Consider the following 26,066-nt stretch of genomic DNA (forward strand, 5'->3'; position numbering starts at 1 on the left):
AACGAAGGTAAGCAGTTCTAATTATGAAGTAAAAGTTTTACCACAAATGTGTAAGATTTGTCGAAATGAATGAAAAAATTTCAATAAAATCATTCCATATATGAATTCAAATTAGTTAAATTTTTTCATTCTGTAGTATAGTGGTATATAAATATAGGAAAATGTTAACTAATATATGGAATGCATTATTCCTAATTTCTACGAAAATCACATCGTTCAAACAAATAAAAATGTCTTTGGCGCTATACGAAGTTCAACTTTCTTCACAATGAGTTCATTTTAACTTAAAGAAGGGGTCACTTTTTTCTGGGTGTGGCTGAATTAGGTTTTCTATAGGAAAACCTTAATTCAGTTTGACTGAAAATGGGTTTTATATCAAGAAAAAAATCTTTATTTCAGTTATGCTGATATCTGCGTTTGTAATACAGTTTAATTAAAATTTTGTAAAAGTAATCAACATTTTTTAAAATTAACAAGATTTTCCTTTCGGATAGATTTAATTTTTTTCTGTGTGTACACAAACAAAACACCTTAGTCATGCCCACTGTGTTGTGTCTAAGTATTGCTGAAGTTAGCTTATGGCATTTTCAAAGGTGGAGAACACAAAGATACAAAGGTTAAGGTTAAGGAAGAGGAAAATCTGGAAGGGGTGTTTGAAAGCTGTAGAAGAGACGCGTGCTTTGGTGAAAACCTGTCACTTTTTTGTATGCCTGTGCACTGTTGTTGTAGTGTAATAACAAAACAACGAGTAGTACCAGTAGCTTGAAATTCCATTAAAAACGATCACCGACACACATACAAAGTGGGCTCTCAAAATCAAAAAAAAAAAAAAAAAAAAAAAAAAAACAATAACATGCATTCATATCACTTCTTGGCCATATGAAAGGAGTTTGGCTCTTATAACTCCTCTAAATGTTTCAATACCATTAACCAAATAAGCCAAACATATACCATACACTCTCACACATAGCCCAAACTAGTATCGTACAGGGATGGAAAATGCACTACTCGTACTATAGTACTTTTTTCAATACTCTTCATTTTGGTCAGTACCGTAGTAACCCCGCGAATGGTATAGTATCTTTTGTGTAGACATTTTTGAGCCGATATCAGAAAATTTTCTAAATTTTTTTTCTTTTTGAAAATTTCGTCAAAATTTTTTTGTTTTGGAAAATTTTATCAACAATTTCTTTCTTTTGGAAAATTTTGTCAAAATTTTATTTCTATAGAATATTTTGTCAAATTTTTACCTCTATAGAAAATTTTGTCAAAATTTTATTTTTATAGAAAATTTTGTCAAAATTTTATTTCTATATATATTTTTTTTATTTCTATAGACTATTTTGTCAAAATTTTATTTTTATAGAAAATTTTGTCAACATTTTATTTCTATCGAATATTTTGGCAAACTTTTATTTCTATAGAAAAATTGTTCAACATTTTTCTATTTCTATAGAATATTTTGTCAAAATTTTATTTCTATACAAAATTTTGTCAAAATTTTATTTCTATAGAAAATTTTGCCAAAATTTCATTTCTATAAAAACTTTTGCAAAATTTTATTTCTATAAAAACTTTTGTCAAAATTTTATTTCTATAGAAAGTTTTGTCAAAGTTTTATTTCTATAGAAAATTTTGTCAAAATTGTATTTCTATACAAAATTTTGTCAACCTTTTTTATTTCAATGGAATATTTTGTCAAAATTTTTTTGTTTTGGAAAATGTTGTCAAAATTTTTTTCTTTTGGAAAATTTTGTCAAAATTTTATTTCTATAGAATACTAGCGTAACCCGGCCCGCTTCGCTGCGCCTTCCGAAGCGTATTTGGAGGAACATTTTGCATTAACTTAGTCAACTATATCCTTCGTGCTGAAAACAAATTCGAAAAGATTTAAATTTTTTTTAAACAAATCGGACTACTTGATTTTTCGTTTATAGGTACAAATTAGGCGGGAGAGGCTGTACCCTTTCCTCCAAATTTTTTTAATAATGTTCTGTATTCAAGTAGTTGGACAATCTTCTATATTTCTTGTGAATTTTAAGTGGGGTTTGTCAAGGAAAGGTATCCTTCTCCTCAACATATCTGAAAATTAAGCACTATATTATAATAACATACAAAGAATTACTGTTTCCCATCCAATAAATCGGAAAAAGCAAAAGTAGTAAAAAATTGTACCACATTAACATTTGCTAAAATGTTGGAAAATGATGCACCCTCTACGTTGGCTGCCAATTTAAGTTCTTTACTAAAAAGAAGTCTGGCAGAAGCCTGTACAAAAATCATAAAATTATGTACCGAGTTCCCATTTACGGACAACCCTCTACTTTCAACTTAAGAAAAAAAACGGACAAAAGGGAATCCTCTCTTTACTAAAAAGGAGACTAAAAAGAAGTCTGGCGGAAGCCTGTGCAAAAATCATAAAATTATGTACCGAGTTCCCATTTACGGACAACCCTCTACTTTCAATTTAAGAAAAAAAAAAAAACGGACAAAAGGGAACCCTCTCCCCACCTTCGCTCCACTCCGACCTTATATCGGACTATCACGTACCCTATATTAATTTCGCAACTACTCAATGGTCCCTATAAATTCTGTCGAAGTAAATCGATAAAGTTTATTTCAATTTTCCCCTTCCCCAACCAGATATCGAAAAATCATATACTAATTTAAAAATTATGTATAAATTTAATCACCTCCTGCCACGTCCCTGTAAATTTCAAGTAGATCGGAGATGTTTAAATTGTGCTCTATTGTTTTAAAGGGACGTCACTTTCCCCGATACAATACCGACAAGCCTAACCTTCCCTGAAAATTCTTGAAACTTTCCTTCAAGTGTGGGGCAAGGAAGGTTGCCTCTTCGTTCATAACCTTCCCCCACTGCTTTTGTAAATTTCAAGAAAACTTAAATTTTTTTGTAGTTTTAGAGGAGGACCTCCTCCCCGACCAAATGTCGAAAAGCGTATCTTTTGTAAACGTCCAGAAAATGTCAATCAAATTATAAGCCTAAAGGGGCGGCCTCTCTTCCGTCCAAATATCACAAAATCAGGTATCAACTATTACGGTTGACGGAGGTTACGATCTCTCCCCAGTCCTCTGTAAATTTCAAGTAACTCGGTAAAGTTTAATTGTTTCTCTGTATGTACTTAAGAGAAGCGGATGTCTCCCTATGCCCTTTTATTTTTATTAAAAAATCAGGAACCTGATATAAATTTCGTAACCCATGTTTTCTGTAAAATTTCAGTCGGGGGAGTTTAGTTTTGTTTGAACTTTCAAAAAAAAAAAACAAAATTGGGCAAAAGGGTGGTCCCCCTCCCCGACCAAATATCGAAAAATAATGTAGCGGATTTTTGTCTACATGCCAACCCCAACATTCAATGAAAATTTCAAGCAAATCGCATATTTTTGTTCCAAGTTTCAAAAAGTAGGGCAAGGGGGAGGTCCCCTCCCCATCCACATATGAAATCATCGGGTACCCCATATTAATTCCAAAACCTCACCACATGTTCTCTGTAAATCTCAGATAATTTAGAGAACTTTAGTTTTTTCACTGTACTTTAAAAAAAGTCGAACAAAAGTCGAAAAAAGGCCACCAAATATCGAAATAAAAAGTAGCGGATCTTTCTCTAGATGCCAACCCCAATCTTCAACGAAAATTTCAACCAAATCGGTCAACTTTGGTCCAATTTTCAAAAAGTCCGACAAAGGGGAGGTCCCCCTCCGCGACCAGGTGTCAAAAAATGAGGTACCCTATTTTCACCACATGAACGCCCCCTACGATCTCTGAAAGTTTCAAGTAGATCGGTTCAGCCGTTTCGGAGCCAACTCGGTACATACAAACAAATAAACAAACATAGATTGAATTTTATATACATAGATTTGGTCAAATTTTTTTCTTTTGGAAAATTTTGTCAAAATTTCTATAAAAAATGTTGTCAAAATTTTATTTCTATAGACAATTTCGTTAACATTTTATTTCTATAAAAAATTTTGTCAGCATTTTATTTCTATTATTTTGTCTAAATTTTATTTCTATAGAAAATTTTGTCAACCTTTTTTATTTCTATGGAATATTTTATCAAAATTTTTTTTCTTTTGGAAAATGTTGTCAAAATTTTATTTCTATAAAAAATGTTTTCAAAATTTTATTTTGTCAACATTTTATTTATATAGAAAATTTTGTTAAAATTTTATTTCTATAGAAAATTTTGTCAACCTTTTTTTTATTTCTATGGAATATTTTGTCAAAATTTTTTTCTTTTGGAAAATTTTGTCAAAATTTTATTTCTATAGCCCTTTCCGACCGTGTACGCACAATTGTGCGGGTAAGTTTAAGTCTCTATAATTTCTTTAATATATGACGTACTGCGATAAGAGCGACAAAAAAATAATTGTATATGCTCTCTCTTTGTCTAAGAATGTGAAAAACCGTTATAAATATTTGTTTTTTATATTAATTTTGTAGTTTCAGCAGTGTACTTTGCGCATTTGTAAAAATTAGTGGAAGATGTAAGTTTGCAAATAAATTAAAATTATTTAAGTTGTGGAATATTTCATCAAACAACTGTTTTCAATAAGAAAACATATTAAATATTGTATGCAAACAGTAACTTCGTGATTATTTTGTGTTTTTTGATATTTTTACGTCCGGACTTTTACCGGAATTTACCGGACGGCAACAATTGTGCGTATCCTGAAAAAACAGGATACAGGATCAAACTGAACAAACTTATTAATTTAAAATGTTCTATGTACACATAAATAACAGAATTCAAAAATTTAGGAAAATCTATCACGTGGATCGGCTATAGGTCGGAAAGGGATAGAATATTTTGTCAATTTTTTTTCTTTCGGAAAGTTTTGTCAAAATTTTATTTCTATAAAAAATGTTATCAAAATTTTATTTCTATAGAAAATTTTGTTAACATTTTATTTCTATAAAAAATTTTGTCAACATTTTATTTCTATAGAAAATTTTGTAAAAATTTTATTTCTATAGAAAATTTTGTTTCTATAAAAATTTTTGTCAACCTTTTTTTATTTCTATGGAATATTTTGTCAACATTTTTTTTTTGTTTTTGAAAATTTTGTACAAATTTTTTTCTTTTGGAAAATTTTGTCTAAATTTTATTTCTATAGAATATTTTGTCAAATTTTTTTCTTTTGGAAAATTTTGTCAAAATTATATTTCTATAAAAAATGTTGTCAAAATTGTATTTCAATAGAAAATTTTGTCAACATTTTTTTTATTTCTATAGAATATTTTGTCAAAATTTTACTTCTATAGAAAGTTTTGTCAAAATTTTATTTCTATAGAAAATTTTGTCAAAATTTTATTTCTATAGAATATTTTGTCAATTTTTTTCCTTTTGGAAAATTTTGTCAAAATGTCATTTCTATAAAAAATATTGTCAAAATTTTATTTCTATAAAAAATTTTGTTAACATTTTATTTATTTTTCTATAGAAACTTTTGTTAAAATTTTATTCCTATAGAAAATTTTGTCAACTTTTTTTTATTTCTATAGAATATTTTGTCAATTTTTTTTTGTATTGGAAAAGTGTGTCAAAATTTTATTTCTATAGAATATTTTGTCAAATTTTTTTCTTTTGGAAAATTTTGTCAAAATTTTATTTCTATAGAAAATTTTGTTAACATTTTATTTCTATAGAAAATTTTGTCAACATTTTATTTCTATAGACATTTTTGTTAAAATTTTATTTCTATATAAAATTTTGTCTAAATTTTATTTCTATAGAAAATTTTGTCAAAACTTTATTTCTATAGAAAATTTGGTCAACTTTTTTTTATTTCTATACAATATTTTGTCAATTTTTTTTTGTATTGGAAATTTTTGTCAAAATTTTATTTCTATATAAAATTTCGTCTAAGTTTTATTTCTATAGAAAATTTTGTCAAAATTTTATTTCTATAGAATATTTTGTCAAATTCTTTTTCTTTTGGAAAATTTTGTCAAAATTTTATTTCTATAAAAAATGTTGTAAAAATTTTACTTCTATAGAAAATTTTATCAAAATTTTATTTCTATAGAAAATTTTATCAAAATTTTATTTCTATAAAAAGGATTGTACAAATTTTATTTCTATTGAAAATTTTGCCAACTTTTATTTCTATAGAAAATTTTGTCAACATTTTATTTCTATAGAATTTTTTTTTAACATTTTATTTCTATGAAAAATTTGGCTTAATTTTATTTCTATTGAAAATTTAGTAAATTTTTTTTATCTATCTACATAAATTTTATAAAGTTCAATGAATTCTACCAATCTACCAAACAATAGAATTCTACCAACTGGGACAACCGTGATTACAATACTACGGTAGTCTTTGTAAGCTTTGTAAGGATAAAACACTAAAAAAATATTTAAAATTAAGGAGTTGACGAAAAAAAATTATTTTCTTTAAAATTCAGTCTAAAGGTGCTCTTGACAATAATCTTCCAATGGAAGATTATTTTTTGTACTATCTTAAAAAAATGTATTTTCCATCCCTGGTATCGTATCATAAAGAAAGATACATGGCATTATAATAAAGGCCTCTCCTATGTCGATGATGAAGAAGAAAGTGCTTCATTGTAGTTGGTTGCGCGTGCGCACAAATATTAACCATTGTGGAGATGCTGCCATATGACGGAGGGGGGCAAACCGAACAACTTTGAGGTGGAAGTTGTTTTGGAAGTTTGGAAGATTGTTTGGCTCAGTTTGCTTATATTGTTTTTGTTTTATTGCTTTGATTATTGGGGTGTATGTTAGCTATAAGCTGACTTGCTTCCTATGGTGTTCTGCGTTTTTGGTTTATTCACTGGCGATGGTTAAAAAAGATGTCTTAAAGTATTTCATCAGCAAATCGATGACATGGTATTTTTATTATTAATATACAATTTTTCTTCTACAGATGCCAGTCGTTTTCATTGCTATTGCTGTTTTAAAGACACGTCATTTACAAAATCATCATATGAAGATATTGCTGATGCTGCTGCTTCCATTCCTGTTAATCTACCCCTTTGGGACTATGGCCATCAAGTCCGGTGTCGCTTGTTATTGTTATCATTATTTTGTGAAAAGCCCCAGCAATGTGGATGGGAAAGGGGAGGGGGGTAATATAAAAATAATTAAAGTTTGATTTTTTTTTTGCCATCTCCCCAACTACATTTTCCATCTTGAGGAGTATTGAAGACGAGGCAAGAGCAACATCAACATATTGATTATAATTATATAGCAGCCAATATGCATACATATATCTCAAATTATGGTTTATTAGAAAGTATGTTGTTCAGTTTCAGTTTACGATATTGGCTTTTTGAATGCTTCACTTTTTATCTTTAGATTAATATTGATAAGGTTATGCAGCAATTATAGTGTATGAATGTGCATGTAAATGTATTCAACGATAATGATTTTTTAAGTGAACAAGAAAATAGAACACGCATGGTAGTGTCTAAGGGGAAACTGTTGTTGTTCCAAAAAAAAAAAAAAATATTTCATTTCAATTGGCTAGAAAATAGTATTTAAAATCGACTAAAAAAATAATATAACAGCACCAATGCCAATCACGAAAATGGTGCTTTTTCTCCAAATTTTTGGAGAAACTTTTACTCAAGAAACTACCAAACAAAATAACCTTATTTTGCAAACTATTTTATCTATAAAAAATTTGATAAAATTTTTATTTCTATAGAAAATTTTGTCAAAATTTTATTTCTATAGAAAATTTTGTCAAAATTCATTTCTACAGAAAATGTTGTCAATATTTTTTTCTATAGATAATTTTGTCAAAATTAGGGAGCCACTGTGGTGCAATGGTTAGCATGCCCGCCTTGCATACACAAGGTCGTGGGTTCGATTCCTGCTTCGACCGAACACCAACAAGTTTTTCAGCGGTAGATTATCCCACCTTAGTAATGCTGGTGACATTTCTGAGGGTTTCAAAGCTTCTCTAAGTGGTTTCACTGCAATGTGGAACGCCGTTCGGACTCGGCTATAAAAATGAGGTCCCTTGTCATTGAGCTTGACATGGAATCGGGCAGCACTCAGTGATAAGAGAGAAGTTCACCAATGTGGTATCACAATGGACTGAATAGTCTAAGTGAGCCTGATACATCGGGCTGCCACCTAACCTAACCTAACCTTTGTCAAAATTGCATTACTATACAAAATTTTGTCAAAATCTTATTTCTGTATAAAATTTTGTCAAAATTTTATTTCTATAGAAAATTTTGTCAAAAGTTTTTGGCAAAGGAAATTTTGTCAAAATTTTGTATCTATAGAAAATTTTGTCAAATATCATTTCTGTAGAAAATTTTGTCAACATTTTATTTCTATAGAAAATTTTGTCAAAATTTTATTTCTATAGAAAATTTTGTCAAAATTTCTATGCGATAGCAATTTTTTTCAAAATTTTATCTTTATCTACCAAATTTTGGAGAACATTTTACCCAAGAAACCACCAAACAAAATAATCTTATTTTTATAGAAATTTTGATAAAATTTTATTTCTATAGGAAATTTTATAAAAATTGCATTTCTATAGGAAATTGTGTCAAAATTTAATTTCTATAGGAAATTTTGTCAAAAACTTATTTCTGTGGGAAATTTTATATCTATAGATAATTGTGTCAAAATTTCATTTCTATAGGAAATTTTGTCAAAATCTTATTTCTATAGGACATTTTGTCAATTTTTTTTCTTTTGGAAAATTCTGTCAAAATTTTATTTCTATAAAAAATTTTGTCAAAATTTTATTTATATAGAATATTTGTCAAAATGTTACTTCTATAGAAAATTTTGTCAAAAGTTTATTTCTATAGAAAATTTTGTTAAAATTTTATTTCTATAAAATATTTATTCTATAAATTGTGTCAAAATTTAATTCCCATAGGAAATATTTTATTTCTATAGAACATTTTGTCAAAATTTCATTTCTACATAAAAATTTATCAAAATTTTTTTTCTATAGAAAATTTTGTCAAAATTTTTTGCGATAGGACATTTTGTCAAAATTTTATTTCTATAGGAAATTTTGTCAAAATTTCATATCTATAGGAAATTTCATTTTTATAGAAAATTGTGTCAAAATTTCATTTCTATAGGAAATTTTGTCAAAATTTCATATCTATAGGAAATTTTGTCAAAATCTTATTTCTGTAGGATATTTGTCAAAATTTTTTTCTTTTGGAAAATTCTGTCAAAATTTTATTTCTATAGAATATTTTGTCAATATTTTATTTCTATAAAAAATTTTGCCAAAATTTTATTTCTATAGGAAATTTTGTCAAAATTTTTATTTCTATAGGAAGTTTTGTCAAAATTTCTATTCGATAGTAATTTTTTTCAAAATTTTATCTTTTTCTACCAAACTTTGGAGAACATTTTACCCTAGAAACTACCGAAGAAAATAATCTTATTTCTATAGAAATGTTGATAAAATTTTATTTCTATAGGAAATTTTATAAAAATTTCATTTCTATAGGAAATTGTGTCAAAATTTCATTTCTATAGGAAATTGTGTCAATATTTTATTTCTATAGAAAATTTTGTCAAAATTTCATTTCTACATAAAAATTTATCGAATTCAAAAATTTATTTCTATAGGAAATTTTATTTCTATAGAAAATTGTGTCAAAATTTCATTTCTATAGGAAATTTTGTCAAAATCTTATTTCTATAGGACATTTTGTCAAATTTTTTTCTTTTGGAAAATTCTGACAAAATTTAATTTCTATAGAAAATTTTGTCAAAATGTTATTTCTATAGAATATTTTGTCAATATTTTATTTCTATAAAAATTTTTATCAAAATTTTATTTCTATAGAATATTTTGTCAAAATGTTACTTCTATAGAAAATTTTGTCAAAAGTTTATTTCTATAGAAAATTTTGTTAAAATTTGATTTCTATAAAATATTTTTTCTATAAAATATTATTTCTATAAATAATTTTGTCAAAATCTTATTTTTATAGGAAGTTTTATTTCTATAGAAAATTGTGTCGAAATTTCATTTCTGTAGGAAATTTTTTCAAAATCTTATTTCTATAGGAAATTTTGTCAAAATTTAATTTCTATAGAAATGTTTGTCAAAATTATATATTTATAGAACATTTTGTCAAAATTTTATTTCTATAGGAAATGTTGTCAAAAATTTTATTTCTATAAACATTTCTTTCAAAATTTCATATATATAGGATATTTCGTCAACATTTTTTTGCTATAGGAGATTTTGTGAACATATTATTTCTTTAGAGAAAGTTTATCTAAATTTTATTGCTATTGGAAATTTTGTCATAATTTTATTCTATATGAAATTTTGTCAAAATCTTATTTCTATAGAAAATTTGTGAAGTACCTCTAAGTTGAAGAGTAATAATTCGCAAAAGCTACCAAAACAACAAGAATTCCACCAATCACCAAACAGTAAATAATCTAAAAATCAAACAAGCCCAAATTTCAAGCAAGTGTACCAACGTTTTTGTTTAAAGTGCTTTTAATGAAAATTAAATTTAATCTAATATAAAATGTATAAAAAGAATTAAAAATTTTTCAATCTGAATTCTTAGAATAATTCTTTTTCAAGTTTGCATCTTAAGTCTTTTGTTTCTAATGAAAAGAACAATATTATATTGAGGATTTCCACAAATTAATGCCAAATTTTTAGCCAGTGCCGAATCCTTTGTATTTTATGTGCTCTTAAAGAATATTGAATTTGATCTAATGTAAAATTTATGATAAGAAAGGAAGATTTTTTAATCAAAGTTCTTATAATAGTTTTTTTTTCAAGTTTGCGTCCTAAGTCTTTTGTTTCTAAAGAAGTGGACACACAATATTATATTTTGCATTAAAGAGTATATTGAAAAATTTCACTTTAGAATACTATCTATTGTCTTTAAGTTAATTGCATCCACTCAATCTAACCTGAAATTCCTTTAAAAAAAAATTAAAATGTTTACAACTGCGAAAAAATCCCAAAAGTAGGAAGAACAAATCTTTTTGCTTCATAAAAAAAATAAAAGAAAACAATTGCAAACGATAAACAATAATTTTTGGAAAGAATAAATCCATATATTTCTTAGCAGCAGTATTCTGCATTACATACATGTCTTGGTAGTTACAGAAAACCTGTATTTAACATAGAATTCAGATTGTCGAGAAAGAAGGTATTGACTGGCATGGTCGGTGGTTATTCTGTTGGTTTCAGCAAGGTTTCGTTAAAACAGAGTTATACTGGTTCTCTTTTTTGTTTGTGTGTCGAAGGCAAGATTCTGCAACAAATACTTGGAGGATGATGGCAACGAGGACGTGGACAAGATGATGATGATGCATGTTTATCGCATGCATGCAAAGGCCATTTAAAACATTATGAGCTCATACACACACCAACACACACATTCACACAATCTCGAAAACCCACCAACAAAAAATTACAAAAATATAAAATTGCTTAAGGAAGCCAAGAACAAGAATATATTCAATGTTGATTGTAACCACCAACAGCATCATTTCTATACATTGGAGAAGATGGAATAAAGGGATAAGAGAATACACTAAAAATCTCCTATACATAATATATAGAAATGACAATTCTTGACTTTCGGTATTTCGAGGTATTTTTTTAATGGATATACGGGCCAAAGAACCTACCAAAATTTGAAGAAAATTTTACCAAATATCTATCAAATTAAAAAAAAACTCTTATATTGAAAATTTTGTAGATAGTATGAAAGAAATGCTTTATTTTTTATTTTAACATTTTATTCCACTAACATATTATGATCCTATTAGCGACAATTTTTGGTTGTATAAATATCCCTTTAATTGTGTCGAATTTTAACTGTTTTAACGATTTTAGCTTGCAAGGGAAAGTTACTACTTCTGCAAAAAAAATTAAAAAAAAAAAATAAAATTTTATTTCTATAGAAAATTTTGTCAAAATTTTATTTCTATAGAAAATGTTATCAAAATTTTATTGCTATAGAAAATTTTATTGCTATAAAAAATTTTATTTCTATAGAAAATTTTGCCAAATTTTATTTTTATAGAAAATGTTGTCAAAATTTTATTTCTATACAAAATTTTGCCAAAATTAATCCTTAATCTATATCTGTCCATAAAGCTCGAAAAATAATTGTATAATTAGATATAATGCATTTGGACGTCAATTGCCTGTTTCGGTATCAGGCTAACATGTAATATAATAAAATTTTATTTTATATAGAAAAATTTATCAAAGTTTTATTTGTACAAAATTAATACAAAATTATATTAATATAAAATTTATAAGTCCTACAATCCAAGAATCACCAATGAATTAATAAAAATTAACCCGCAATATATAAGGGATTTTAGAAACATTTGTTCCTAAAACCTCAGACCCAATTTGACATCCCTAATTATAGAAGATCTGAAGAACGTTTAAAGATTTCAAATTTCACTTATATATACAAACAGCGAACCCACTCCACGAAAATACCATCAACAAGAGTAACAAAAATAGGACAGACAGGTGGGACGGACATTTCCATTGGTATGGTTGTTTGTTGGGTATGTGGTATGCAAGATGTGGACGAACGGTTTGGACAGACTGAAAAATGGATGCCCTGGACAGACAGGCGGCCATAAAGAACTCAGACAGACGACAGTTGGACGGACGGCGTACAAACATAAGACGCGTGTTCAGTAATTCAGGTAGCTGTTGTGCATTGCTTTAATACAACCGCAAGCAAGCGTGCCGTTTGATGCTTTTACTTCTGCACATTTATCCCATAGCATGCCATGGATGCTATGTCAGCAAGCATACCCAGCATCCTGCATTGGCAGTTGGATACACCAGCCCAGCAACTAATATGTTAAAGAACGTAAATTTTTGAATCTGGCAGTTAAGTGTGTTCAAGACCAAAAAACAGCAACAACATCATTTTATTTTTTTAATGTATGTGTGTCTCCACGTGAATGTGTGTGCGAGACATATTACAATGGTAGGTCCCGAGTAAAGAAAAAAAAGGTACAAATAAAAACAACTTGAATTTTAAGACAAAATATACACATATTCCTTAAAAAATAATACAAGAAAACTAAAAGGCCAAATATTGCTTTGACTCCGGTTATTTTTGCCATATATGAATATTTCGGAAAAAAAAATTTATACACCATGTGCATACCAGAAAAATGGCCTAGAAAACTGGAAATTTAAGGATTAATTTTAATTTTTTTAATTTTCATATCTCAACCTCAATATACTTATGAAATTATTATAAAATAAAAGTTTTATTGTTTCTTAATAGACAAGGAACTTAAACAAGATTTCAACAAACTAAAAGTAAAGACTTAAGACACAAACATTTTCCAATGGTTTACCTTTTAGAAGTATCCTTGGCGGAATTTGACAATTTGACTTTTTTTAATGGAAGATATATTGCATATATTCACATTTTAATTTTTTTTAATGTCTAATTTAAAAAAAAATCTTTTAAAAACGTATCATTTTATTGTGCCGTAGAAAACTAGTATACTATAATCCTAATTCATAGACTTAAGACACAAACGTCATACGGGTAATTAACGACCTTAAAGAGATGTCCCCCCAACAAAAGACTTAAGACGCAAACATTTTGCTTTTCCAGAGCTATATTCCAACAAAAGACTTAAGACGCAAGCATTTTCTTATTAGGGGATCTTCAGAGCAATCCTAGTTAATAGACTTAAGACACAAACGTTATTTTAAGAACTGTTCCCCAACAAAAGATTTAAGACGCAAATATTTTGCTTTTCTAGAGCTGTACCCCAAAAAAAAGACTTAAGACGCAAACATTTTGCTTATCAAACGACTAATTTGAGGTTCTTTATCCGCAAACGATTCTTTGGCAAAAATCCATTTTAATATCAATTTGACTTACCTATCAACACCGCCAAACCGAAGAGTTCGGTATCGAGCATGCCTTGTGTGGCAAAATGAAGACATGTCTGTGTGTAAACTTCTCTGACTCGACTCTTGGCATCGACTAGGAAGTATAAGGTTTTGGGTTGTTGATTGCCTAGAAGCCTGTAAGAGGATCAAAAATAAGAAAAATGAATTAAAATAAATTGAATAAATATTATTTTAAATAAAATCGTATTGCTACAAATAAATATTTAATTTAATAAAATGCTTTCTTTCTTTTTCTTAATTGCTAATTCTATATTTGTTGAATGAATTTTTTGTTTATCATGCAATAGTTTATTAATTTCTTTTAGCAAATTTAGTTAATTATTTGTTTTATTTTTCACTATTTATTAAAACAAAAGACTTAAGACACGTACTCCGGTAAACTTATTATTTTTGCACTCACACTCAAATTCTCATAATTGTAAAAAAAAAATCAATTATCCTTGCTTACCTTAGTGCTAGAAATCTGGAGCCCGGTGATAGCTGTTCGGCCGAGGACGCGCATACTTCTAATGGCGCGCTGACAGTACAAAACGCTCGCATGCTGCATCGTTATTTGAATGCAACAAAATCGTTGGAAATATTTTTCTAGAAATATAAAATGAAATAAAAAAACACACAAAATTAGTAAAGAAATAAAATACAAGACAAAATGAAATCTCTTAATATCAATTTAGAAAAAGCGTTAAGAAAGCAACAAAAATTAATGGAAGATCATTAATATTGGTATGAAGCATAAGAAGACAACAAAAAAATATGTAGATATAGGCGAGTGTTAACATAAAAATATCAAAATTGTGGAATGCATGAAAATAAAATGCAATCTTTTTCCATAACCTTTTTCCGAAGTTTTCTACATTTTTTACGTCCATTTATAAACGCCTATAAATTACTTTGCGTTTATCTTTTTTTCTCCATCAAATTTAAGTAGCTTACAATTCCCCCAAAATCCAACCCCACCTTTTGCGGGTTTATATTAGGCTATGCACACCTTTTTTTTGTTGTCCAAAGTTTGAAGGAATTTTTTTTATTAGCTTCAATATTATCACAATAAAAACAAAAAACCCTCTTCACAAAAAATTGAATGCTATTGAGAGCTATGGAAGAAATTTCACCAAATCAAATAAGCTCCAATAACATAGTATAATCGTAGTGGAAGTCTATAGACAAGTTTCTAATACCCAGCTTATGGCCACAAAACCCCTTGAATTTTTTTCGATTAAGGTATATTGATTGGACAGGGGCAGACAGATAGGGAGATAGATGGACGGACGGACTGAAAACCAAACCCCTATCACAAAATAAAGAAAGTTCTCTACGAATTTGACATCTAAACAAATTGTCTTGTAGCATTTATGCATAAATTAAGGGAACATAACAAAAAAAAAGACCAACAAATTAACAAAAATATCTATAACATTTAAAACAAAAATAAAGCTACTGTTGTAAAGTGTGGTGGTGTTATTGGTCAAATGCCATAGTAAATTAAAACCTGGTGTGACATATTTATGAATACCGCTGGGAATTAATTTTATAAGGCTACGTGAATTAGGACTTTTATTTATTTAATATATTAGACTCACAACTCTAATCATATCAAATCAAATCCCCCAATTTTACAGAAATAAAATTTTGACAAAATTTTCTTTAGAAATAAAATTTTGACAAAATTTTCCATAAAAATAAAATTTTGTCAAACTTTTCTATGGAATTTTATTTTTATAAAAAATTTTATTTTTATTGAAAATTTCTATGGAAATAAAATTTTGACAAAATTTTCTATGGAAATAAAACATTGACAAAATTTTCTACAGAAATAACATTTTGAGGAAATAACATTATGACAAACTTTTCTATGGAAATAAAATTTAGACAAAATTTTCTATAGAAATAAAATTTTGACAAAATTATTAAAGAAATTTGACAAAATTTTATTTTTATAGAAAATTTCTATGCAAATAAAATGTTGACAAAATTTTCTATAGAAATAAAATTTTTATAAAATTTTTCTATGGAAATAAAATTTTGATAAAATTTTTTGTCGAAATAAAAATTTGATAAAAATTTTTATTGAAATAAAATTTTGACAAAATTTTCTATAGTAAAAAAATAGGCAAAATTTTGTATAGCAATAAAATTTTGACAAAATTATTAAAAAAATTTTGACAAAATTATTAAAAAATTTTGACAAAATTTTATTTTTATAGAAAATTTCTATGCCAATAAAATGTTGACAAAATTTTCTATGGAAATAAAATTTTTCTATGGAAATAAAATTTTTTGTCAAAATAAAAATTTGCAAAAATTTTTATTGAAATAAAATTTTGACAAAATTTTCTATAGAAAAAAAAAATGACAAAATTTTGTATAACAATAAAATTTTGACAAAATTATTAAAAAAAATTGACAAAATTATTAAAAAATTTTGACAAAATTTTATTTTTATTGAAAATTTATATGCAAATAAAATGTTGACAAAATTTTCTTTGGAAATAAAATTTTTATAAAATTTTTGTATGGAAATAAAATTTGACAAAATTTTTTGTCGAAATAAAAATTTGACAAAAATTTTTATTGAAATAAAATTTTGACAAAATTTTCTATAGAAAAAAATTGACAAAATTTTGTATAGCAATAAAATTTTGACAAAATTTTCCATTGAAATAAATTTTGACAAAATTTTCTATAGAACTAAAATTTTGACAAAATTTTCTATAGAACTAAAATTTTGACAAAATTTTCTATAGAAATAAAATTTTGACAAAATTTTTTATAGAAATAAAATTTTGACAAAATTTTCTATAGAAATAAAATTTTGACAAAATTTTCTATAGAAATAAAATTTTGACAAAATTTTCGATAGGAATAAAATTTTGACAAAATTTTCTATAGAAAAAAAAATTGACAAAATTTTGTATAGCAATAAAATGTTGACGAAAATTTTCTATAGCAATAAAATTTTGACAAAATTTTCTATAGCAATAAAATTTTGACAAAATTATTAAAAAAAATGTAGACAAAATTATTTAAAAATTTTTGACATAATTATTAAAAAATTTTGACAAAATTTTATTTTTATAGAAAATTTCTATGCAAATGTTGACAAAATTTTCTATGGAAATAAAATTTTTATAAAATTGTCCATTTTCCTATAGAAATAAAATTTTGACAAAATTGTCTATAGAAATAAAATGTTGACAAAATTTTCTATAGCAATAAAATTTTGACAAAATTTGCTATAGCAATAAAATTTTGACAAAATTTTCTATAGCAATAAAATGTTGACAAAATTTTCTATGGAAATAAAATTTTGATAAAATTTTCCAGTTTTCTATAGAAATAAAATTTGACAAAATTTTTTGTCGAAATAAAAATTTGACAAAAATTTTTATTGAAATGAAATTTTGACAAAATTTTCTATAGAAAAAAAAATTGACAAAATTTTGTATAGCAATAAAATTTTCACAAAACTTTCTATAGAAATAAAATTTTGACAAAACTTGCTATAGAAATAAAATTTTGACAAAATTTTCTATAGAAATAAAATTTTGACAAAATTTTCTATAGAAATAAAATTTTGACTAAATTTTCTACAGAAATAAAATTTTGACTAAATTTTCTATAGAAATAGAATTTTGACAAAATTTTCTGTAGAAATAAACTTTTGACAAAATTTTCTATAGAAATAAAATTTTGACAAAATTTTCTATAGAAAAAAAATGTTGACAAAATTTTCTATAGAAATAAAATTTTGACAAAACTTTGTATAGAAATAAAATTTTGACAAAATTTTCTATAGAAATAAAATTTTGACAACATTTTCTATAGCAATCAAATTTTGATAAAATTGTCTATAGAAATAATATTTTGACAAAATTTTGTATAGCAATAAAATTTTGACGAAAATTTTCTATAGCAATAAATTTTTTACAAAATTTTTTTTAGCAATAAAATTTTGATAAAATTATCTATAGAAATAAAATTTTGATAAAATTTTCTATAGAAATAAAATTTTGACAAAATTCTATAGAAATAAAATTTTGACAAAATTGTCTATAGAAATAAAATTTTCACAAAATTTTCTATAGAAATAAAATTTTGACAAAATTTACTATAGAAATAAAATTTTCACAAAATAATTTTCTCCAAATTTTGATAGATTATTTTTGGCTCGAGTGGTAACCGTGGTTCCAGCATCTCTACATAGATTATGTGTTTCGTATTAAATATTTCAAAATTATTTAAAATTTTGAAAAATATGTTTTTTTTATCGAACTATGACTTCTCTCCTCCGTATACTTGCTATCGTTGGGATTTGTGTGTGTCTTATGTATACTTGACATTATCATCTGCCTCATTAATATTCAAGTCTAGCCGTCTCAGTAGATAAAAACACAGAAATAAACCTACACAAGTGTCTCCCTCTTGATTTGTTTTTTTTTTCAGCTTATGTTTTTCCTAGAAGACTAGAGTATTAGCTGGTATTTTGTTTTTAATTTTATATAAACCAAATGTTCCTCCTATAATCAATCACAATCGTAATGACATAAATTATATTCAAACCATGGTTATGAGAATTGGCGTTGAGAGAAATGGGGCTCAAATTATGGGTTTCGATTAAATTTCAATCACTCATTTTATTGGACATTTTTTGTTTTTATTTCTAGAAAAATATTTATGTAAATTTTGTCTTAGGACTTAGGTTGGTGGTGGTAGTGCGAATTTAATGGTCAATCGTTGTCGTTATCATGGACGATGAGAATGATTATGATGACAATAATGGGTGTTTCGTTTATATATCCAACGACTTTCACAATTACTTTGCGTTTTATTGGGGGGAAAAGTCAGTATTTTTCGGATGTCATCTATAAATCATGGCCTCAACAGAAATGTGAGGACGTGTGGGTAATAAGTTGAGATTATTGAAATAGGCCAACTAGCATTATGCCTATTTCCGTTTTCTTGCAATGTACATGTAAAGTGTGATAATTAAAAAGACCATTTTGAAAGGTGTCAAAATAAAGCAATAAAAGTTTTATGAGTGGTATTTCGAGAACATGTTTCTTGAAACAAATCACAAATTGTTAATACAAAAATAAAAATATCAAGTACATACGGTCGTAAGTTCGGCCAGGCCGAAGCTTATGTACCCTCCACCATGGATTGCGTAGAAACGTCTACTTAAGCCGATGGCAAGGTATCATAAAACTTCCTAACAACGTAATATATACCACATAGTCCATACGTGGTATATATTAAACTACAAAAGGGCCGATTAAATATCTATATAATTAAGTTTAAAGTTTCTATAGAAATAAAATTTTGACAACATTTTCTATAGAAGTAAAATTTTGACATTTTTTATAGAAATAAAATTTGGAAAAAATTTTCTATAGAAATAAAATTTTGACAAAATTTTCTATAGAAATAAAATTTTGACAAAATTTTCTATAGAAATAAAATTTTGGTAGATTATTTTTGGCTCGAGTGGCAACCATGATTATGAACCGATATGGACCAATTTTTGTGTGATTGGGGATCGGCTATATATAACTATAGACGGATATGGACCAATTCTTGCATGGTTGTTAGAGACCATATACTAACACCACGTACCAAATTTCAACCGGATCGGATGAATTTTGCTCCTCTAAGAGGCTCCGGAGGTCAAATCTGGGGATCGGCTTATATGGGGGCTATATATAATTATGGACCGATATGGACCAATTCCTGCATGGTTGTTAGAGACCATATACTAACACCACGTACCAAATTTCAACCGGATCGGATGAATTTTGCTCCTCTAAGAGGCTCCGGAGGTCAAATCTGGGGATCGGCTTATATGGGGGCTATATATAATTATGGACCGATATGGACCAATTCTTGCATGGTTGTTAGAGACCATATACTAACACCACGTAGCAAATTTCAACCGGATCGGATGAATTTTGCTCCTCTAAGAGGCTCCGGAGGTCAAGTCTGGGGATCGGCTTATATGGGGGCTATATATAATTATAGACCGATATGGACCAATTCTTGCATGGTTGTTAGAGACCATATACTAACACCACGTACCAAATTTCAACCGGATCGGATGAATTTTGCTCCTCTAAGAGGCTCCGGAGGTCAAATCTGGGGATCGGCTTATATGGGGGCTATATATAATTATGGGTCGATGTGGACCAATTTTTGCATGGTCATTAGGGAACATATACCAACACCATGTACCAAATTTCAGCCGGATCGGATGAAATTTGCTTCTCTTAGAGGCTCCGCAAGCCAAATCGGGGGATCGGTTTATATGGGGGCTATATATAATTATGGACCGATGTGGACCAATTTTGCATGGTTGTTAGAGACCATCTACTAACACCATGTACCAAATTTCAGCCGGATCGGATGAATTTTGCTCCTCTAAGCGGCTCCGGAGGTCAAATCTGGGGATCGGCTTATATGGGGGCTATATATAATTATGGGTCGATGTGGACCAATTTTTGCATGGTCATTAGAGAACATATACCAACACCATGTACCAAATTTCAGCCGAATCGGATGAAATTTGCTTCTCTTAGAGGCTCCGCAAGCCAAATCGGGGGATCGGTTTATATGGGGGCTATATATAATTATGGACCGATGTGGACCAATTTTTGCATGGTTGATAGAGACCATCTACTAACACCATGTACCAAATTTCAGCCGGATCGGATGAAATTTGCCTCTCTTAGAGCAATCGCAAGCCAAATTTGGGGGTCCGTATATATGGGGGCTATACGTAAACGTGGACCGATATGGACCAATTTTTGCATGGTTGTTAGAGACCATATAGTAACACCATGTACCAAATTTCAGCCGTATCGGATGAATCGTATAACCCAAATTTGGGGGTCCGTTTATATGGGAGCTATACGTAAAAATGGACCGATATGGCCCATTTGCAATACCATCCGACCTACATCAATAACAACTACTTGTGCCAAGTTTCAAATCGATAGCTTGTTTCGTTCGGAAGTTAGCGTGATTTCAACAGACGGACGGATATGCTCAGATCGACTCAGAATTTCACCACGACCCAGAATATATATACTTTATGGGGTCTTAGAGCAATATTTCGATGTGTTACAAACGGAATGACAAAGTTAATATACCCCCATCCTATGGTGGAGGGTATAAAAATTTCTTTAAAATTATATTAAAAAAAAAACAAAATAGTTCATATTCAATTAAAAAATATATTTATTTCAACAATTGCTTTTATTTAATAAATTCCATTTCTTATGTGTATTTACTTTATTCCTATTTTGATACTGGCCAACATTAACCTCGATAGCATTTTCTATGAAAAATTAATTGTAATCAAATTTTCTGTAAAAGATTATTTTCTATAGAATTTAACAGTTTTTTTATTAAAATTTCAATTCAAAATCAATTGTTTTTATTCAATAAAATTCCAGTTTTTATGATATTTTACTTATTTATATTTTGTTTTTTTTTTGTCAAAAATTTTCTCGATAAAATTTTGTGTGAACAATTAAAATTTTCTTACAAATTATGACAAAAAAAATCAAAAAAATTAAAATTTTAAAAAATTCAATTTTATAAAATTTTTTCATTTCATAACATCGCAATATAATAATATTTACAAACAAATAAAAAGCATCACACTTGTTATTAAGCTTCACAGAAAATCATCTTAAATGATAACTTTTAGACATTTTATAAACAATTTCAGCAAATAACCCGTACTTATCGCCCAAGCCCATAATACCAATAAACTTATTTAAGACAGATCAAATTCAAACATTTTATACTTTTTTGTTTAACCGATAATTAAAATTTCATATACTACGGATATATACTAAAATGGATTTAAATACCATATAATAATTATTGACATTGTACTATGGCAAATAATTCCATATGTTTAATTGAACATTTAGCTGTTATATAGCGTAAAAAATGTCAAGAAAAACTCTATTTAAATCCACTGGCTTATTTACATGAAAACCTCAATCACAGTCATTGAGAGAATGACAATTATCGCCAAACCAGAGGCGAAAAAAATAAAGTGATTATATTTATCATCATTATTGCCATATGAGGCCATTTAAATGGGCAATCTGCATAAAATTGTATTTCAACGATGATTAAGTAAATGCGCTTAATAAATACACTCACAAAAATTTAAATAGATAATACTTTTATAGGATAATAAATAAATAAGTAATAAGTAAATATAATTGCTGTTAAAACTTTAGGTAATTAATAAGAAAAAATACAATTTTAGGAATTTAAAAAAAAGAATCCATACACAAATCTATAGAGAACAAAATTTCCAATAAAATAAAGTTAACAATAAATTTAAAAAAATCTGTCGAAGACGTGGTCTATTCCAAAAGCCCAGTGTCAATTCAAGACCTCAAAAATAGAATTCGTGAGGAAACTAGAAAGCAAATATAAATGAATTCGTTTTTTTCTGCTTGTAACGCGAGTTTATTCTAATTCAGACTCGACTTCAAGAAAAAAAATATGCTATATTTCAAGTAAGAAACGTCGTTAAAATAAAGTGTTGAAAAACATCTCCGCTTCTTAGCATGGTACATACAAAACAATATTTTTTGTCTTCACTCACGAAATTAATTGATCTAGTTAATTTTTAATTAAAATGTCTTCAATCACAGAACTGATAGTATCAATAACGAAAGTCAATTAAAAAAATAAATGTTCCAATTAAAAAATAATTGATAAACTAATATTTGGTATTGACAATTTTCTATAAAAAAAATTCCATAGCAATAACATTTTTACAAATTTTTCTATAAAAATAAAATTTGAACAAAATTTTCGGTAGAAATGAAATTTTGACAAAATTTTCTATAGAAATAAAATTTTGAAAAAATTTTCTATTGATATAAAATTTTGACAAAATCTTGTATAGAAATAAAATTTTGACAAAATTTCTATAGAAATAAAATTTTGACAAAATTTTTTACAGAAATATTCGTTTTGTTTTTTATTGTTGGGTTCACTTCAATCATTATTGTTGTTTTTGATTTCAGCTTAAAACCATGCATTGACTAAACTACAAGTGTAGCTTAACCAACAGAGGAAAAGTATGCTTGTCAAATTTATTTGGGCAAAGCCCTATAGACTGCAAGATGGTTGGATGTACAGCTATTTTGGAATTACCACATTCCTCATCAGTATCCTCTACTTGCAGCAAAACTATCAACCAACTATCAGAATAAATTCGGGTAATTCACTCAACCCAAAGTGAACTACAATTGAACCTTCCGAAAAAAGGTTTGACAGTCGGCTACTGCTTAAACAAATTTGCAAGCATATCTCTTTTCCTTTGCCAAACTCAAATCATCGATTTGAATGTAGTTAGTTAGGTTAGATAAGGTTATGTGGCAGCCCGATGTATCAGGCTCACTTAGACTATTCAGTCCATTGTGATACCACAGTGGTGAACTTCTCTCTTATCACTGAGTGCTGCCCGATTTTTATAGCCGAGTCCGAACGGCGTTCCACATTCCAGTGAAACCACTTAGAGAAGCTTTGAAACCCTCAGAAATGTCACCAGCATTACTGAGGTGGGATATTCCACCGCTGAAAAACTTTTTGGTTTTCGGTCGTAGCAGGAATCGAACCCACGACCTTGTGTATGCAAGGCGGGCATGCTAACCATTGCACCACTGTGGCTCCCTTGAATGTAGTTGGATGGGTTTGTTTTTGAGCGTGCTTCCTCTATTTTCATTCGTTTTTTTTTTTGTTATTGTTGGTTTCTCTTCAATCATTATTGTTGTTTTTGGATTCATAAAATGTTGAAAAAATTTTTTATAGAAATAAAATTTTGACAAATTTTTTTTATAGAAATAAAATTTTCTATAGAAATAAAATTTTGGCAACATTTTCTATAGAAACAAAATTTTGATCAAATTTCTATAGAAATAAAATTTTGACAAAATCTTTTATAGAAATAAAAATTGGACAAAATTTTGTATAGTAATAGAAGTGTACCAAAATTTCCTATAAAAAAGAAAATTTTCTACAGCAATAAAATTTTAACAATCTGTTCTATAAAAAAAAATTTTAACAAAATTTTCTATAGAAATGAAATTTTGACAAAATTTTCTATAGAAATAAAACTTTGACCAAATTTGCTGCAGAAATAAAATTTTGACAACATTTTCAATAGAAATGAAATTTTGACAAAATTTTCTATAGAAATAAAACTTTGACAAAATTTTCTATAGAAATAAAATTTTGACAAAATTTTCTATAGAAATAAAATTTTGACAACATTTTCTATAGAAATAAAATTTTGACACAATTTTCTATAGAAATAAAACTTTGACCAAATTTGCTGTAGAAATAACATTTTGACAACATTTTCTATAGAAATGAAATTTTAACAAAATTTTCTATAGAAATAAAATTTTGACAAAATTTTCTATAGAAATAAAATTTTGACAAAATTTTCTATAGAAATAAAATTTTGAGAAAATTTTCTATAGAAATAAAATTTTGACACAATTTTCTATAGAAATAAAATTTTGATAGAAATAATATATTGACAACCTTTTTATAGGAATAAAATTTTGACAAAATTTTCTATAGAAATAGAATTGTACCAAAATTTCCTATAAAAGAGAAATTTTTCTATAAAAATAAAAATTTGACTAAATTTTCTATAATATCAATATTACGTCAATATCTTTAAACATTTTAATTTTCGTTTTAGTTCATACTACCAAAGTCTTTTTTTCTCCCTTTTTGGTAGAAATAGTAACTTTCTTCTGTTGGTGCAAAAATATTTAAAAATTCGACACATTTAGGAGTGATCATAAAATAATAAAAAAAAACTTCTAAAATAAAATAATAAAACCTTTCTTTCGAAGAAACCTTTTTCATAATAACCCCGAAATTGTGATCAAACACTGCAAAATAAGATTTTTATTTGGTAGTTTTTTTGGGCAATTTTGCTTAAAATTTTGGTAGATTATTTTTGGTTTGAGTGGCAACCGTGTATACAGATTGTCTACGACTTATCAGCAACTATTTTTGCTGACTAAGAAAATAATTTCCCCTCCCCCCCAAAAAACAACTCGTACCTATCGATTTTAATGGATGACACCGAATGTTTGGTATTTCCCCGCAAAGATCAATCATTACCCTTGCACCTACACATTTATGATTATATGTATGTACTAATTAATGCTCAATTAAGAGAAATATAGCTGTTATCTAGTAATGACCCATACATTAGAATAACTACTTAATGGTTCAAAGAGTAATGTAAACACATGCACTTACACACACGCGCACACACCATCTCACCTCACCTCACCCAACCATTTAACTTTAACATACTCCACTTACTCAGTCACATGTGATGAGAGTACTATGGTAAACAAACATTTTATTACTCATACGACCTACAACGAAACGTAGAAAAATGGTCATAATAACGTGGACTTCGGTAACACTCGTTTACTGCTTGAGTGAGTGGCTAGATAAATTCATGCGTATGGTTGGATGGGGGGTGGCAGTGTTTACTAGGGAAGTTTGCACTATTTTTTGTTTGGTGGATCATCAAGATGATGATGTTTATCATTATTGAAATTTGTTCTTGTTGTCCGATTGTTTATCTATATGTCAATTTGACTATTTACTCTCAATTGTCTCTAAGGTACTATTGTTGTTGTAGAGGTATAGTATGTTATTGTTGTTGCACCATTGAATGACATTGGTGTTGTTTATTTTGTATTGTTGGAGTGTTAAACTGTTTATTTATTGTCATTGTTTTACTACTCCCCAGAAATGGCAGTGTTTTTGTTGTTGTTGTCACAAAAGTACAACACCGTAAAACTATGCATTGAAGTGTGGTGCTGTGCCTAAAAACGGAATAAGGTCAGTAAAAGTTTTATTTTGTGTTGTTTTCATGGTTGTTGATATATATGTGAGTGTTTGTGCATATGTATGTGAACTTCTTGTAATTTATGTTTTTTATTATGGTTTTCTTATGTTTGTTTTGTTTGCTGTTTTTTTTTCTTCTGTTTATCTTTCTTTGCGGTTTAGTTATTATGGTTTAAGGTAGGTTCACATGTCATTTTGATAGGTGTACACTGAAA

At 27.5% G+C, this 26,066-nt stretch overlaps 1 protein-coding gene across 1 annotated transcript in view; it reads right to left on the bottom strand.

Moving 5' to 3' along the window:
- Positions 1-26,066, bottom strand: part of ex (FERM domain containing expanded) — a 104,521-nt gene that overhangs the window by 16,451 nt on the left and 62,004 nt on the right. Inside the window, exons 3-4 of the mRNA XM_075297157.1 lie at positions 14,384-14,520; positions 13,904-14,049 (exon numbers count right to left, since the gene is read on the bottom strand). Coding sequence (XP_075153272.1) covers positions 13,904-14,049; positions 14,384-14,475 — 238 coding nt within the window. The 5' untranslated portion in view covers positions 14,476-14,520. The remainder of the gene's footprint in view (positions 1-13,903; positions 14,050-14,383; positions 14,521-26,066) is intronic.

Source organism: Haematobia irritans, chromosome 2 (assembly GCF_050003625.1).
Source record: "Haematobia irritans isolate KBUSLIRL chromosome 2, ASM5000362v1, whole genome shotgun sequence".
NCBI classification, from domain to species: Eukaryota; Metazoa; Arthropoda; class Insecta; order Diptera; family Muscidae; genus Haematobia; species Haematobia irritans.